Source organism: Podarcis vaucheri (genome assembly GCF_965113315.1).
Source record: "Podarcis vaucheri genome assembly, chromosome: 1".
Classification (NCBI taxonomy): Eukaryota; Metazoa; Chordata; class Lepidosauria; order Squamata; family Lacertidae; genus Podarcis; species Podarcis vaucheri.
Genome location: NC_138759.1, coordinates 107,176,223 through 107,191,844, shown reverse-complemented (window position 1 = coordinate 107,191,844; position 15,622 = coordinate 107,176,223). Strand labels below are relative to the sequence as shown.

At 45.8% G+C, this 15,622-nt stretch overlaps 1 protein-coding gene across 2 annotated transcripts in view; it reads right to left on the bottom strand.

The window, feature by feature from the left end:
- GALNT13 (polypeptide N-acetylgalactosaminyltransferase 13) overlaps nt 1-8,997 on the bottom strand; it is a 164,043-nt gene extending 155,046 nt beyond the window's left edge. The window contains exon 1 of one of the 2 annotated variants that reach the window (XM_082198423.1): nt 8,576-8,997. Coding sequence is in view for 1 of the 2 variants with exons in the window: in XM_082198422.1 (XP_082054548.1) it covers nt 8,130-8,205 (76 nt within the window). In the remaining variant the exon portion in view is untranslated. Of the gene's footprint in view, nt 1-8,129; nt 8,380-8,575 lie in introns of those variants that run through there. The other variant, XM_082198422.1, reaches the window with a different exon arrangement.
- Between the last annotated feature and the right edge of the window lie 6,625 nt (nt 8,998-15,622).

Genomic DNA, 15,622 nt, shown 5'->3' with positions numbered 1-15,622 from the left:
GCAGGAGCTGCCTGAGTCCAACAGCGCCTTTATTTTTAGGGGGTGTCCATTTTGCAGCTCTAGCGACACTTCAATCACTAGAGCAGGTCGAGGAGCTTCTGGCACTGGCACTTGGGGAAGGGGCACTTTCACTGCTCTTTGGCCTGGCTGCAGTGCCCTGCTGGCAACCAGGCGTTGGCTTTTACCTGCTCCGTTTCTCCCTGCTCTTCCCCCTCAACAGCTCCCACCATCCCTTGCCATTCCTTCCTCTGGGGGCAGACTCTGGCAAAGTGGCCTGGCTGTTGGCAGAGATAGCATTTCCGGGCTCCCTTTCCCTCCTTCTTCGCCCCCTCACTGGGCTTTGAAACTGCGCGCGCGCGGGCTGTTCCGATTTCCATCGGCTCTGCCGGCGGGAAAGCTGGCTCAGGAATGTCTGGAATGCGTAACTCCTTCCAACGTTCCCCTCTCCCTTCCCGCCTCTCCAAGGCTCTTGCCTCCTGGCGCGCTCCAATGGTCAGCGCAGATTTGGTCAGCTGATCCATAGACCCCGCCCTGGGGCTCCTGGCCAGCTCGTCTTTCACAGCTGAAGAAAGACCTTCTTCAAATAGCATCTGAATGGGTGCCGCCGATAAATCCCACCCCAATCTGTGAATCAGCATGGTAAATTCAGTCCAGTACTCACGGACAGATCTGCTTCCCTGCTTGCAAGCCATTAGCTGTCTGCGTACCACCCCTTCCTCAATATCGCTGGAAAACATGATATCCATTGCACGAAAGAATTTCATAGTGTCCTTTAGGATATCGTTGTGCGTTGCCATCAGGGGTCGAACCCAGTCCCGCGCCCCCTTCTCAAGATGCCCAATTACGAACGCAACTCGCGATTCCTCATCAGGGAACTCATCAAACTGCACCTTCAGAGCATATTGCATCTCAGTCCTAAAGGCATGGTAATCCTTGGGGTCCCCCCCAAACTTCTGCACCAATCCTGGTACCTTTCTGGGGAACTGAGTGGTTCTCCCCTTTTTGTCAGCATCCTGAGCCCTTCTCTCCTCGAGCCTCGCCGTCTGCAGCGCAAGTTGGACCTCCAGAGCTTGATACCTTTCTTCCAAGCTTGGACCAGCTCCAACCCCTGCGTCTCCGGTTCCGACTGGGTTGCTCATGATGCTTTCTCCTGCACAGGCAGCGTACAGAGACTGTCAGACTGCTGTCAGGGGATGGTTAGCTGCTTGTGCTTAAAATTGTGCCCCTTCAGAGTTTGTGCGACCCCACAAACCTCTGTGTGTGACAGAGCTCCTCAGACATGTCTGCTCTAGTCACTAGTAGAGTCTGACAGTGGCTGTCTGCGGAAGCGCTTCCAGCAAAGAAGTTCCTTAACGGAAACGCGTCTCCTGGACTCACGACGTGGCAGCTTCCGGCGAAGCATGGGTCTCCCTGCAGTTGCTTCTGACACCTCCCCGCTATTTTCGCTCGAAGTGTCTCTCACCCCTTTCTCTCCCCTGCTGCTTCCTGCCTGGGCTGCTGCGTCTCTCTCAGCATTACTGAGATCCTCCTCCAGAGACCCCGCGCTCCCCCTGCTGGTCCCTGCTTTGGCTGTTGACTCTCTCCCAGTCTCTGGGAGCCTTACCACTTCCCTTTCCTCCGATGTCAGTTCCCTGACAGTGGATATCCGCCAGGTAGCGAGCTGGAGCAGCCCGATACAACTGTTCCCCCAGAAACAACCCAGGTTTCACACGGGCTATGTCCTCCTGTCTGGCAATATCCCTTAATCTTTGAGCGATCACCGCCTTTGCGTGGCTATACGTCATGGACTCTATATAAAGGGAGGACAACCCGCACTTCTGCACTTCCTCCACTATCTCCCCCTTCCCATGGAGATTTAAAGTTAATATGTAAGAAGAAAACAGAAATCCCTGACTATTAATGTTATTGGCATGATGTCCTGTCAATGCCTCAACCAAATACAGTTACTTCTTTTTACACTAATATTGCCATTTCAAAAGCTTTTGAAACAATTATAATATGTAGCAATTGAGTTGATGATGATAATGAAACATGTTAATCCTTTTTTTAAAAAAAATGTAGCAACTGAGTTGATAAAGTTGATAATAATGAAACATGTTAACCTTTTTTTAAAAAAAGTATCTTCCTTCTGTTGGCAGCATGTGCACACAGAGAGAGATTTGTTAAACTATAAACTTTAGCCAAAGTTCCTTCATAGTGATGAGATACTTAAGAAGAGAATCCTCCTGTAGCTTTTTGCTGGGCTTTTGCTAGCTCAGTCAGCAGAGCACGAGAATCTTGATTTCAGGGTTATGGGCTTGAGCCACACGTTCAGCAGAAGATTCCTGCACCGCAGAGGGTTGGAATAAGATGACCCTTGGGGTCCCTTCTAACTTTACAGTTCTATGATTCTATGAATGTCTGTCGAAAAGACAACTTCAGCAGCTGTAGATTTTCTCATCCCTGTCCCACAGATGTTAAGATTTAAGAACCCTCTTCCCAACACATTGTATATGATCGGCCTAAAGGTAAAGGTAAAGGGACCATTAGGTCCAGTCGTGACCGACTCTGGGGTTGCGGCGCTCATCTCGCTTTATTGGCTGAGGGAGCCGGCGTACAGCTTCCGGGTCATGTGGCCAGCATGACTAAGCCGCTTCTGGCGAACCAGCGCAGCGCACAGAAACACTGTTTACCTTCCCGCCAGAGCAGTACCTATGTATCTACTTGCACCTTGACGTGCTTTCGAACTGCTGGGTTGGCAGGAGCTGGGACCGAGCATGACGAAGCCGCTTCTGGCGAACCAGAGCAGCACACGGAAACACTGTTTACCTTCCCACAGGAGCAGTACCTATTGATCTACTTGCACTTTAACGTGCTTTCGAACTGCTGGGTTGGCAGGAGCAGGGACCGAGCAACGGGAGCTCACCCTGTCATGGGGATTCGAACCGCCGACCTTCTGATCGGCAAGTCCTAGGATCTGTGGTTTAACCCACAGCACCACCCACATCCCCCATGATTGGCCTAACTCTTTAGCAATTAGAGATCAATAATTTGAAGCAGAAGCCTTTTAAAGAGGGGGGGGGAGGTGGCCACACATGCACAGGTAGGCACCACCTACCCAGAGCAGAAGTCAGTAACAGCCATATGTAAACTTCCTTTCAAAGCAAAAGAAAATGTTTTGTCAATGAACATGAGTCTAGGTACTTCCCTCCGCTCCCCTCTGCAGTGACGGGGAGGTGGGGGGAGGGTTAGAGTCTGCAAAGGTGAAATTGCCAAGGGGGCTTTAAACTCAATTATCATTTTCACATCTACCATGAAAGCACTTCTCCCAAGGTGCTACAGAGGTTACAGGGGAAAGCATGTCTATTTCACAGTTGTTCTTAGCTGCATGACAAGAAAATGCACAACTAGTGTTGAATTTTCCAAGATTAACAGCCAGGTGCTGTTCCCCCAATAGGAACTGCTAACATTTTTTAAAAACCCACCCTAGCACTTAGGGTTACCTTAAAAAGGAAGGAGGGAGGGAAAAGTCCACCTATAGAAATGCACAGAAGTTTGTCAACTCTATAGAAATACATGGGTTTTCAACAAACACCCCACACAAAAACTGCCTGTTGAAATAAAAATAACAGTACACACATTTTCCTATGTTGATCTCCAGTGGTTATTACCAATGAACACAGTACTGCTCAGGCTGAACTACTCGCAAACCAAAATGAAACCTACACACACACACACACACACACACCAGAAGAGGGCATGTTCAAAATGCAGTAGTCACCTAATAACTATTATCCCCCCCCCTTTCTATAGGTTTATCCTGATTATTCCTGTCTCATTAATCATTTTTCGCTCAGTATTTTCAGGCGATTAGTAAGCACCCAAATATTCAGCTTCTCTTTAATGAGAGATTCAGTGGCCGATTCTGTTATTCAATACTATATGTCTAACAGAAGTATAAACTATTTTTTTATAATTGCCCATGAATGATCATGAATCTTAGTGGAAGAGGTGTAACCTTTGGTGAATCTGAATGTAAGATCTCAAAATTTAAACATATGGGAGACACATTTATAAATAGCACTTATATATTGCCTTCCCATTGCAGAATAGTGCCCAAGATGGTGTATTTATTACTAGATAAAACCTAATACATAAAATATATAAACTAAGGAAGCAGCATAAATTTCAGTAGTGGTTGTTATTTTTGAAAAGCAGAGTTCAGCTAAGCTCAAAGTCCCATTGAAATAAAGCTAATAACCACCTGGCGATCAGGGAGAGCGCAAAGCAGACCTTCTGAGATACCCAAACTCTGGACTGCTGACAATTAGCTCAGTTGGTTAGAGAGTACTGCTTATAACACCAAGATGGCAGGTTCAGTCGCCATATGGGCCACCTGCATATTCCTGCATTGCAGGGGGTTGGACTTGATGACTCTTGAGGTCCCTTCCAACTCTGAGATTCTATTATGATTCTACGGACACCTCTGTGGACAAGGTCCTCTCCCACATATCCACAAGCTGAACTTCAGATGGTGGCAGGATTCAAAAAAGACCCTCCTTAATGACCTGTGGATGTTAAGATTTATGAGCGATACCTACTGAATGGATAATCCACATTAAATGTGAAACCTAACCATGGGTTTGACAACAAGCACACACGCAACAAAGGATAGCCTATCCCATTTCCCTCCTTAGTATTGCATTTGTATCCTGCATTCCTGTGATGCTTTAAGTTTGCAGATGTTCTAAGGCTTCAGAAATCTTCCATCAGGCTGCCTTGGAATAAAAACTGCACTGGGATCTACCTCAAGATGGAACATGAAAAGAAGTAGACTTTCCCTGAGGTTTTCTTGAATGCTATGCAGACTTCAGGCTACATCTACAGATACTGGGATGAAGAACCACAGAGCTTTTGGAAATATAAATTCCACTAGTTTCCATTCAAAGGTAGAATTCTAGGTTAAGAAGATTGCTGTTAGAAATATTTTGTTTCTGAACCATTTGCATAAAAAGGGACAAAGTGATAGCAGGCCTAAGCATGCTTACTTAGAAGCAAGTCCCACTAATTCAATGTTACTCCAGCCTTGTCATTATAGCCAGGATGTTTCATTTCAAGGGGCATACAAAAACTGAAATGTAGTATCCTGGTTTCAGACACCAAGGCAATGTGAAGTCTCTCCTCTATCCAGGCACTGTTACCATGCTAGGTCCTCTGTTATTCTTGTATCAGTAGCCTTCTTGTGAAACTTTGCAAGTTGAAACTGTTATCATATGAAGGAGGGCACTGATGGAAATGATGGATCATGTCCACCTCCCTCCCTCTCCTGAAGGTAGACTATGGCTGTTAAAGGCTTCAAACTCAAATCCATCGTGCTCCACTAGATCTCATCCAGTAAACCTCTCACTCTAGGCTCCAGGGTATGTTTCTGAAGGCACACAAAGCCACTATCCTGCTGAGCCTAAACAGGCCTGGTCAGTACCTGGTTTGGTCACTACCTCTGGTTCCATGGTGGAAGAATGCAATGAAATTAAAAATGAGTAAGTCATAAGCTGTAAAACAAACATGAAATATATGTTAGCCTGGAATAACAGGCTCTTAAAGCCTATAGCACACATGCCCTTAAATATTCCCTCGAATGAGCAACCCCTAGAGCCAACCCAAATCATTTAGCTGCCTGTGGTTGTGCAGCAAATCATGCACTTCTCCCCAAGTCAAGGTGCACAGTACCCAAGGCCAATCATGTTATTTTAGAAGCTGAGGCAGAACAGAACACAAATGCCTCTCCCTCCAACTATCTGCAGACTTTTCTTGACACCCTGAAGCAGCAACCTCACTCTGCCCTGGCAAAGCCCTCCACCCCTTAGCAGCTTAAGAACCACAAATCAAACCTATGACACCCACCATACAATCAACACAGATAAACTATGTTTTCTTGGAAGCCTTAAGCCGAAAATGTGTGTTGAACAAAACAGTGCATGACATATCATTCTTATTTCCAGCTTTATTCTCCTAAAGGGTAGCACTTTCTGTTCTGACTCCTTGTATGACTCTCCTCCAAGACCAGATATATAATATTCTGTTTTCTCATTATACTACATTTCCTCAAGACTAATGATAGACTCAATATTCATATTCAAACCCAGATTTGCTGTCTAGCACTCATAGAATGCTTTGATCTTGGCACCTGCCTATGGCAAAGAAATCTATTCTTAAAAAGAAATCCAGTCAAAATGAAAGGGGTTTTTATAGGGGGGGGGGAAATAAGGTAGTAAAGAAACAGTAGTAAAATCAGAATTCTACAACAATATCTAAGCAACACATATCAGCATGTGTCTGCTTTACAATCAATTTTCAGAAAAAAGTATTTCAAGCTTTATTTCTTTTGTGAAACAATGAATCAGTATAAGGTCCAAGTAGTTTGATGAAAAGAGTTTCCCAGCTTCCCGAAGTCTGAATGTTGCATCCCTCAAGCTATTGCTAGTAGGTGAAACTTTATATTCAGCCAAATATTGTTTCAGATCATTGATTTTTACACAAATTTCTTGCTGTGTATCATATTCCCAGAGGCTCACTTAGAACCATCTATGCCACCTACCATGACTTTGAAGTACCTCTATCATCTACCATGACTTTGAAACACCAAACTTATTTTCTGTTCTAACTCTTCTATAACTGTGGGCACAAAAGTGGTCTTGAAGATGTTACAGAAGTTTTGGCTTTTCATCAGTGAGGGAAAAGGGAGACAGATACCCTGAACTTATGCATGCTTGCTTTGAAATAAAAAGAAAGAAGGAAGTCTCACCACATTCAGAGAGACTCTACAGAATTGCAGTTTAGAGAGATTTCTGCACGCTTGCTCAGGGGCGAATCCTACTGGAGCTGACTCTGAAGGAAGAATACTCAGTACTGCAATTAGTTTCAACCAAGCGTACATAGAATCTTTCTGCAATCCCAAACACTTACTTAGCTCCATTGGGATTTGGGTCTATGTGTGGAATATATATGCAAGCCATCTAGGCTTTGCACAAGAGTTAAGTGCATACAAGATTCACAAAACATGTTAGAAACGTACAGAGTCATATTTCTAAAGGCAATGATGTTCTTGGCTTAGATTTTGCATCCTTCACAGATACCTTTACTACATACTTTTCCTCCCCCTCCCCCAAATGGGGTTGTATTGGAGACAGTGCCCCTTATTTTGTCAAGTAACAGGAAGCCAAGGAGCAACTGCACACAAAATATTTAAAGGGCAATGGGAGAACATTAAGGCAAACCAAGTGATTATTTTTTATAAATGAAAAGTCTGGTAGTTCAAGCATCTCTGTGTGGAAGAACATCTAATCTGAGTATTCTGCACCCCATCTCATACCAACGAAGGCCAATAATGGTTCTCCATTAATGTGGGAGAAGGCACTTTAGGCATACTTCAAAGCTCCTCTTGCACACATCCCAAGGCTGAACCCCTCCATTAAAAGGCTCATCCTTCACATTATATGCCAGCCGAGCCCTTAGTTCTGAACATTTTCTAACTCTCTGTATCTATCTCCTTGCTCATCGTTAAACATGAGTGGCGATCTGAACCGGTCGTGAAGAGAAGCATCCTTTTAGAGTCGCAAAATCCTTTCACACCAACAATCACTCAGGAATGAAGTGGGAGGGAGAGAGAGAGGCATCACGAATCAAGCTGTCCTTTATCTCCCCAGCCACGCACCTCATCTCGAGCCCATGACCTGAAGCTAAGAAGCACAGGGCGGGCAGCCCACAGAGCTCTCCTTGAGAAAGCTCCACCGGGCAGCGAGAGGAGGCGAATCAAGGAAGGCGCCTCGTTCCCCGGTCACCTTTGGCACTGCACCGTACCCAGCATCACACCACTGCCTGTGCCTCACCCGCGCGCGCCCCTGAGTCCCACGGAAGGCGCACTGCATCCTCGGCTGTGTCTGGAAAGAGAGACGTCCCGATCCCCCCCCCCCCCCGTGTCACCAAGAAGCAGCCAAACGGGCCGAGCACAACGGGCAGCCAGAGCTACGGAGCCTCTCCGTCGAAGGAGAGGAGCCAGCGACCACGCTATGACTATTATTACCACCACTACCACCCATTCTATTATTTCCGACTGGAAGACGAGCGCGCCCTCCTCGCCCTCATCTCACCAAACACGGCCGGTTCTCCTCGCCGAACACGGCTCCACGCTGCAGCGAAATGTGGAAGGCTCTCTCTCGCGCGCATACACCCGTTGCTCGAGAAAGAGGAGGGAAAGTTCGGGCCGCTGCTGCTGCTGCTGCTGCCGTCGCCTCTCGCTCGCTCGCCTGCCTGCCTGCCTGGCAGCCTCTGCAAACAAGCCCCGGAGCTGGAGCTCCGCCGCGCGCCACTCTCGGCTCGCGCGTTCTCTCCAGAAAAGAAGCCGCCGCCAGGCGAGCGAGCGAGCGAGCGAGAAGCGCTGCCCGAAGTTGCGAGCGTCGCCGTCTCCCGCGCGGCACCCCTGCCGCCCCAAACACACACGTACACGCCCGCCCCTGGCTAAAGGAGCTACCCCGGCGGCGGCGGCGGCGCCTCAGTCGCCCACCCGCCCTCCCCTTCGGCTTTCGCTGCGGCTCACCTGCGAAGAGACAGCTCGCCTCGCCGCGCTGCTCCTCTGAGGAAAGACTTGAAGCGGCAGGGTTTGGGGTGGCGGGGGGGTGGGCTTCTCGCTTCCCGCCCCCTCCAAAATTAAAAAACTGCCCCACCACCCCCAAATTCGAAAGGTCACGCTCGCCCGGGGAAAGCCCCTCGCGCTGCTCCCCCCGCGGCCACAGGAGGCTCCTTCATCTCGCAGAAGATGCCCGCTTCGCCTCCGAGTCCGGGGCGGAGGCAGAGCTCCCTCTCAGCACCTGGCCATCTCCCGGCGCCGCTGGGTACTAGTACCAGTAATAATAACAATAAGCAGCGGCCGCGATAAAAGCGGCTAGGTCACGCCCCCCCTCGTCCCGGCTCCTCCTATAGGAGCCGCCGGGAGGCTCGGCTCGCGCACGATGGTAGCCTTTACGTAACCTCTCCTCCTCCTCCTCCTCACCCACAGAAGAAGAGAAAGGAGAGGGAGAGCGGAGCCGGCCAATGGGAGCGCGTGGCAGAGGCTTTGGCCCCGCCTCCCGAGCCTCCTTCCCTCGCCGAGCAAAGCCTGGAGAGCTTTCGTCTTCCTCCGGCCGCTAGGTCTGTTTACGTAACCAGCCCGCCCTTCTGCATCTCTCTTGAGCCGCCTTCACGCAGCCGTCCAAGCGCTTCCCCAGAGGCAGAAGCCCAAAGCAAAATAAAGGGTTGGGGGGTGGGATTCCCGCGATGATTGGACCCCTGAGTCCGCCAATGCCGCTATTCTGGTGCGCGGACTTGACGTGCTTTTTCATCGGCATGGGAAGCATCAGTAGGATTGCTACGCGATGCACGGACCTAGGAAATGCTTTATTTTTAAGGGATGGCAATGGGGAGGGGAATCACCTGTCCAATGTTTTTCTAAATGCATCTTCCTGGGTGGCCATTGGTTATGGCTGGGTAACCAAGGAAGCAGAGAGTAGAAATGAATGGACAGTTCTCACAGAGGGAGGTATGGAATAAGTCGACTCCCCCAAATGGTTTGTATTGGGACCTGTGCTTTTTAAACTTGTCCATAAATGACCTGGAGTTAAAGGTGAGCAGTGAGGAGACCCAATACATGGCAATACATGTTTCAGCGTGGTAGAAACCAAAAGCTATTGCAAGGAGCTCCAGATGGATCTCTCCAAAGTTAAATATGGGCGTTAAAACAGCAAATGTGGTTCAGTGTGAGCAAGTGTAAACACTGCAACCTTACTTCACATATATTATGGGGTTGGTGGAGCTGGTTGGTGGAGGCTGGTTAGAAAGGGGATTTGGAGGTCATTGTGAATGACAGAATGTCAACTAGGGATGGAGAAGGAATTCAGTCTTTTGATACAGAGGGATGCCAACAACAGGTGCCTTGTTAGAACAGGAATTCCTCCTGCTCTCATATAGAAAAGAAAACATTCCTTCACCGAAGAAAACTGCTGTGGACTTTGGCCATCATCTAAAAAAATTAAAAAAATAAAAACCAACAACCAGCCAATTTCAGAGTGGTTGTTTTCATACAAATTTAATCCATTATTTGTTTTGATTAAAATTGATATGACCAGTTGTCATGCTTTTATGAATAGGATGAAAACCCTAATACAGCACCACCACCCCAACTTGGTGCTTTCCGGATACCAGGGGGACTGCAACTCCCATCTTCCCTTACTGTTTCCCATGCTGGCTGGAGCTGCTGGGAATCAGAGTCCAACAACTTCTGGATGGCATCCAGTTGGGAAAGTTTCTTCTTTAGGACAAGAAGACATTCCTCATCCACACGGCACACAGATAAAAGGGAGAGAAAAGATATGGAGATACTGAGCCACTGTGTGTTGGAGAAGGAATTGGGGTGAGAAAGAGAGAGTGTGTTCAAATGCCATGTCACATAGTATTAGAGTGGACTCATGGATACATCCCAGTATAATTATGGGTCTTTCTTTAAAGCAGCATGGCATTTTTACCCACATAAAATAAAAAAAATCAAAGATACAATAGCAAAATAAATTGCTATTGGTTTAAATTGCAATATATAACCCTCTAGAATTGCATTCTAGGACGATGTTCAGATGATGAGCTCTAACCTGATTTTCTTTCCTGTGCGTGGTTATTAATTGGAGGCATCCACAAGGTCAAATGCACTTGAATAAAAATTAAAAACATAGACAACTTCTCTTTAGTTTCTAAAAAAAGAAAGTTGGGGGGGCAATCACTTCTATATCCCTTCAACTGTGGTTGTCATGTCAGCAGAGCTAACGCAAAAAGAGTTATTATTTCAATTACTCTAGTATTTGCTGAAAATACCGCATTCTGTTTATTCATTTTACTATGATTTTGACTGCAGAGCTTCAGGTAATCCAGGCTTTGATATCAATTATAAAGCTCACAACTTGTAGTTTTTACATTTAAAAACCAAAGCTGCTTGTTAATTTTGCATGGCACAATGATTTCCTTGACAGATAACAACCTAATACTATGATGAGGAATACATTCTTATTTTAAAAGTCTTTGATAATTTGAGATTCTCTTTCTCTCTCTCTCTCTCTCTCTCACTCACACACACACACACACATGCGCGCGAAGGTTGAAGTAACCTTGCATTCACATATTTTAATGAAATGTATTCCCTTTGTGTCCCTCACACAAATCTTAGTACCTTTTTAAAAAGCTAGACGAGACACTCAGTCCACTGTTCTAATATTGTGGCTGTGTGCAATGATAAACTACGTATTTTTGGCAGTAGTCCAGCTCTTTCAAGACTTCAAATTTTTCAGGACTCTTAGAGAATACTGTCTAGTTCATGTGATTTATCACAATATAATATCTGAGCTATTTTCTTGGGTACTTCAGCACTGGATGTCTCACCTTTATTGCCTCTGGAGAGTAAATTCAGAGTGCAAGGTAGAAAGAAAGAAAGAAAGAAAGAGGGGGGTGGAGGTTAGAAGATCTTTTGTTTCCACACTGCCTCACTTGTTCCCTCCTGTGTATATCAGTCTTATCATTTTTCTGTTTTAGAAATGCTCGCTTCTGCTTCTGCTTTCTTCTTCTTAGTACTGTAGTTGGGAGGAGGATTATGGGACGCAGGTGGCGCTGTGGGTAAAAGCCTCAGCGCCTAGGGCTTGCCGATCGAAAGGTCGGCGGTTCGAATCCCTGCGGCGGGGTGCGCTCCCGTCGTTCGGTCCCAGCGCCTGCCAACCTAGCAGTTCGAAAGCACCTCCGGGTGCAAGTAGATAAATAGGGACCGCTTACCAGCGGGAAGGTAAACGGCGTTTCCGTGTGCGGCTCTGGTTCGCCAGAGCAGCGATGTCACGCTGGCCACGTGACCCGGAAGTGTCTTCGGACAGCGCTGGCCCACGGCCTCTTGAGTGAGATGGGCGCACAACCCTAGAGTCTGGCAAGACTGGCCCGTACGGGCAGGGGTACCTTTACCTTTACCTACCTCGGGTTACAAACGCTTTGGGTTACAAACGCTTCAGGTTACAGACTCTTCTAACCTGGAAGTAGTACCTTGGGTTAAGAACTTTACTTCAGGATGAGAACAGAAATTGTGCTCTGGCGGTGCGGCGGCAGCGGGAGGCCCCATTAGCTAAAGTGGTACCTCAGGTTAAGAACAGTTTCAGGTTAAGAACGGACCTCCGGAATGAATTAAGTTCTTAACCAGAGGTATCACTGTACAGCCCAAAGTCAAGTCACCCACTGCCCCATGCATGCTTTCTCTTTCACTAGGCTAATGTAGTGGAAGCAAATAGCTTCCACCATTTTTTGGCACAGGTTTTCCAAGCTCTTTTGCAAAGCTCTTGTTAATTAGAGACCCAAGCCCTATGGCAGAGATGGGAGCCCACGCAATGTTGCTTCACTACAACTCACATAATCCCAAACCATTGACTGCACTGGCTGATGGGAGTTGGAGTCCAAAAACACCTAGAGCAGCACAACATTTCCTTATGAAATGACCCTTGTATCCCAGGGTTGGACAATTTCACCCTAAAGTGCCAACCATCCATTGGTCCTTTTAGTTCTAATGACTCTGTAAGTTTTTATGGCACTCATGTGGCATCAAACATATTTCTTCCGCTGGGAAAGCGAGGAAGCTGTAGAGACTTTCCTCAAGTTCATCTTCCTGATTTTCATCAGGCTGAATGTGCTGGAGAGTGTAGTGCCCTATTCTGTGTAGAAGCTGTAGGCTTCAGTTCTGTGTGATACTGAAAATAAATTCAAAGGCATGCCCGTCACAACTATATAACAGGAGGGCTCAATTCCTCCAGAGCTGGGAAATTAAAAAAACACACACACATACAACTGTGATGGCAAAGTCTGATAGTCAACCATTTTCCTTATATGCCATATATACACTGCTTTAAGCAGTTGTGGCTTCCCTCATAGAATCCTGGGAGCAGTAGTTTGTTAAGTGTCAGGTGGCAGAGGAACCAACCCCCATGTCAGGTTGCCAGGAATGGACAAGACAAGGAAAAGTCCTTACCACCTGCTTTTTATTCAATATTCACAGAGTGAGGCTTGGGAATGCAGCCTGTTGGAACAATGACATTGTCCCGAGTGAGTCTCCACCCCCTCTGTCTCTCCCACCTTCTCATGCTTGATGGCTACGGGTGCTGAGAAGTGTCCTCTGCCTTTGAGTTCTTTGCTCTCTTACTTTCAATGCTCGCCAGGTTCTGGGAGAGGGAGGGTCTGGAATGCTTTCTAAAACACTGTGTCAGTCAGCTGTTGCCCCCCGGTCTTCTTCTTCCTCCTCCTCCTTTCCCATTATTTCCCAGCTTTTCCCTTCATCTGCCTCTGAGCTGTGATCTCCCTCAAACCCCTGTTGTAATTCTGAACTGTCTTCTTCTTCTCTGGAAGGGTCAGGCTGGGGAGGCGGTCTCCACCATTCCTCCTCTGCCCAGTACCTGACATCAAGCTGGGCTGAGCACGGTTAGGAGAACCCTATTCCTCTCCCAATTTCTGAAGTGGATTAAAAATCAATCCTTCTCTGAGAACTCTGAGAATTGTAGCTCTGTTGGGTGGGTTGGGGGTTGGAGCCTTCCAATAACTCTCAACACCCTCAGCAGCCTCCACACCCCAGGCTTCTTTGGCAGACGGACGCCATGACTGTTGAAAGTGGTATGAAACTGCTTTAAACAGATAGTGCAGATGAGGCCTCTGGAGCAATTCCACTATTATTGTAAAAAGAAAAAACCCCACCTCATATGCATCTTTATTAAGCATTCATTATGTCCTAAGACAGATTGGCTGGTATTCAAAAGAAGCCACCTTTGGTATTAACAGGAAGCTAATTTACTTATCACCATATTTCTTCATGTTCAATCAAACTTTCTCCTCCCGAGTAAAAGATTTATTGCCTATTTCTTCCCAATGTGCATTTTCATTTGTATAACTGACAGGTTCAGTGGCTGAAAAGGAGCATGTGAGTTTTCTTCCAATCAAGGCACCCATCTTGGTGACATTTATTACAAGTTTATTACTTTCATACTCATCTCAGCAAAGCTCTGTCAGTCTTTGTAGGAGTGTCTAAAACATAGCTTTGTGCTACCTGCGACTTCTCATTAATTTTATTCTGGCTTCTCATTTAGAGCTGTTCTTTTTTTAAAAAAAACACAATCCAGAGAACATAAAATCATACACCAATTAAAGGCGGGGAACTAATTTAACAGTGGGGGAAGGAGGCAGGCTAGGAATTTTTCCACAGACTGCAGAGAAAAATAAATTACACAAATAACCATAGAATAATAAGAAAAATCATGTTCTGTAGAAATGCGGCTTATTTCAAATTCTGAAGTGAAAGGCAGAATGCCCATTTCATCCATTTTAACTCAGCAGAGTTAACTCAATGGCTTCCTAAATGTTCTTATTAATAATACTGAGTACAGTGGCTTTGTAAATGTTCCTTTTAATATTAAGTTCACTGGGGGGGGGGTTACTCCCAAGTGAGTTTGCATAGGAACACCCTGTGAAGTATAGGTCACACTACAGACCTTCCACAGCCAAAGCATTAATGGAGCAGAATGCTTGGATCCTGAAAAAATTCAAGAAGCAACATAAAACCGTTCCCCCCGCCCCCTTTGCAAACTGGTGCAGAAAAAGAGACTAATTCTGAATGCTTTTGAAAGCAAACGCTTTCTGAACTCAGGAACAAAGCATAGATGCTTATAGCTAATGTGATGCCAACTTCACCCAACAGGAACTGATGAGAATAAATGCCAATGGGTTCTGGAAAATATAGATATATGGATGCAACAAACAGCAGAAGAGCATATTGAAAATAAAATAATTTGGAAATTGTCTTCTAAAAATGACAGATGGGACACACAGAAGAGATTAAGCTTAAGTCTATTTTCATTCTAGCCATGTAGACATAACGCTCCAGAGCATATGAATAGTAGAAGAAGAAAAAATATGGATCACAAGCTAATTATAAAAGATAAAAATTACTCTAAGATGAAGATAGAAATCTCTCAAGTGCTCTTCCACTGAGTCATAATTTTAGCAAATCAGGAGTGAAATAAAAGGCCATCTTTAAAAGTCAGTCATGAATATAACATCATGAATCAAATTGTCAGTGGAAAAAGTGATTTCCTTCTTAAGATCAATACATTTTCCAAATCATAACCATTTACATGATACGTTATAAGGAAATTGGAACCACAATCCTCCTAATGGAGCTTCCCTAATTGGGTGGCAGGTGGTAATCTAAGAATCAGCAGAAAGGAAATTTAAATTCACAGGTCCTAGAAAGGTGTTTTTTAAAGAAAACAAAACCCAGATACTGTATGCTTATACAATACAATAACCATCCCAAAATGAAGTCAAAGAAGGAAATGTATGGAAACCATCCATAAACTCATGTGAGATGTCCTTAGTGTTTTTTTTGGGGGGGGGAGCCCTCAAGGGACAATGATTTCAGAAGAAGAAGAAGAAAACAGTACACACTATTTTCTTAATTATCTTGTGCCCTATTGTAAATCATTTATCCCCAAATTAGATTGGAAACTTAAATAGAGAGCCTTCTCAACTGAGAAGCATTTCATATTGTTTGGCG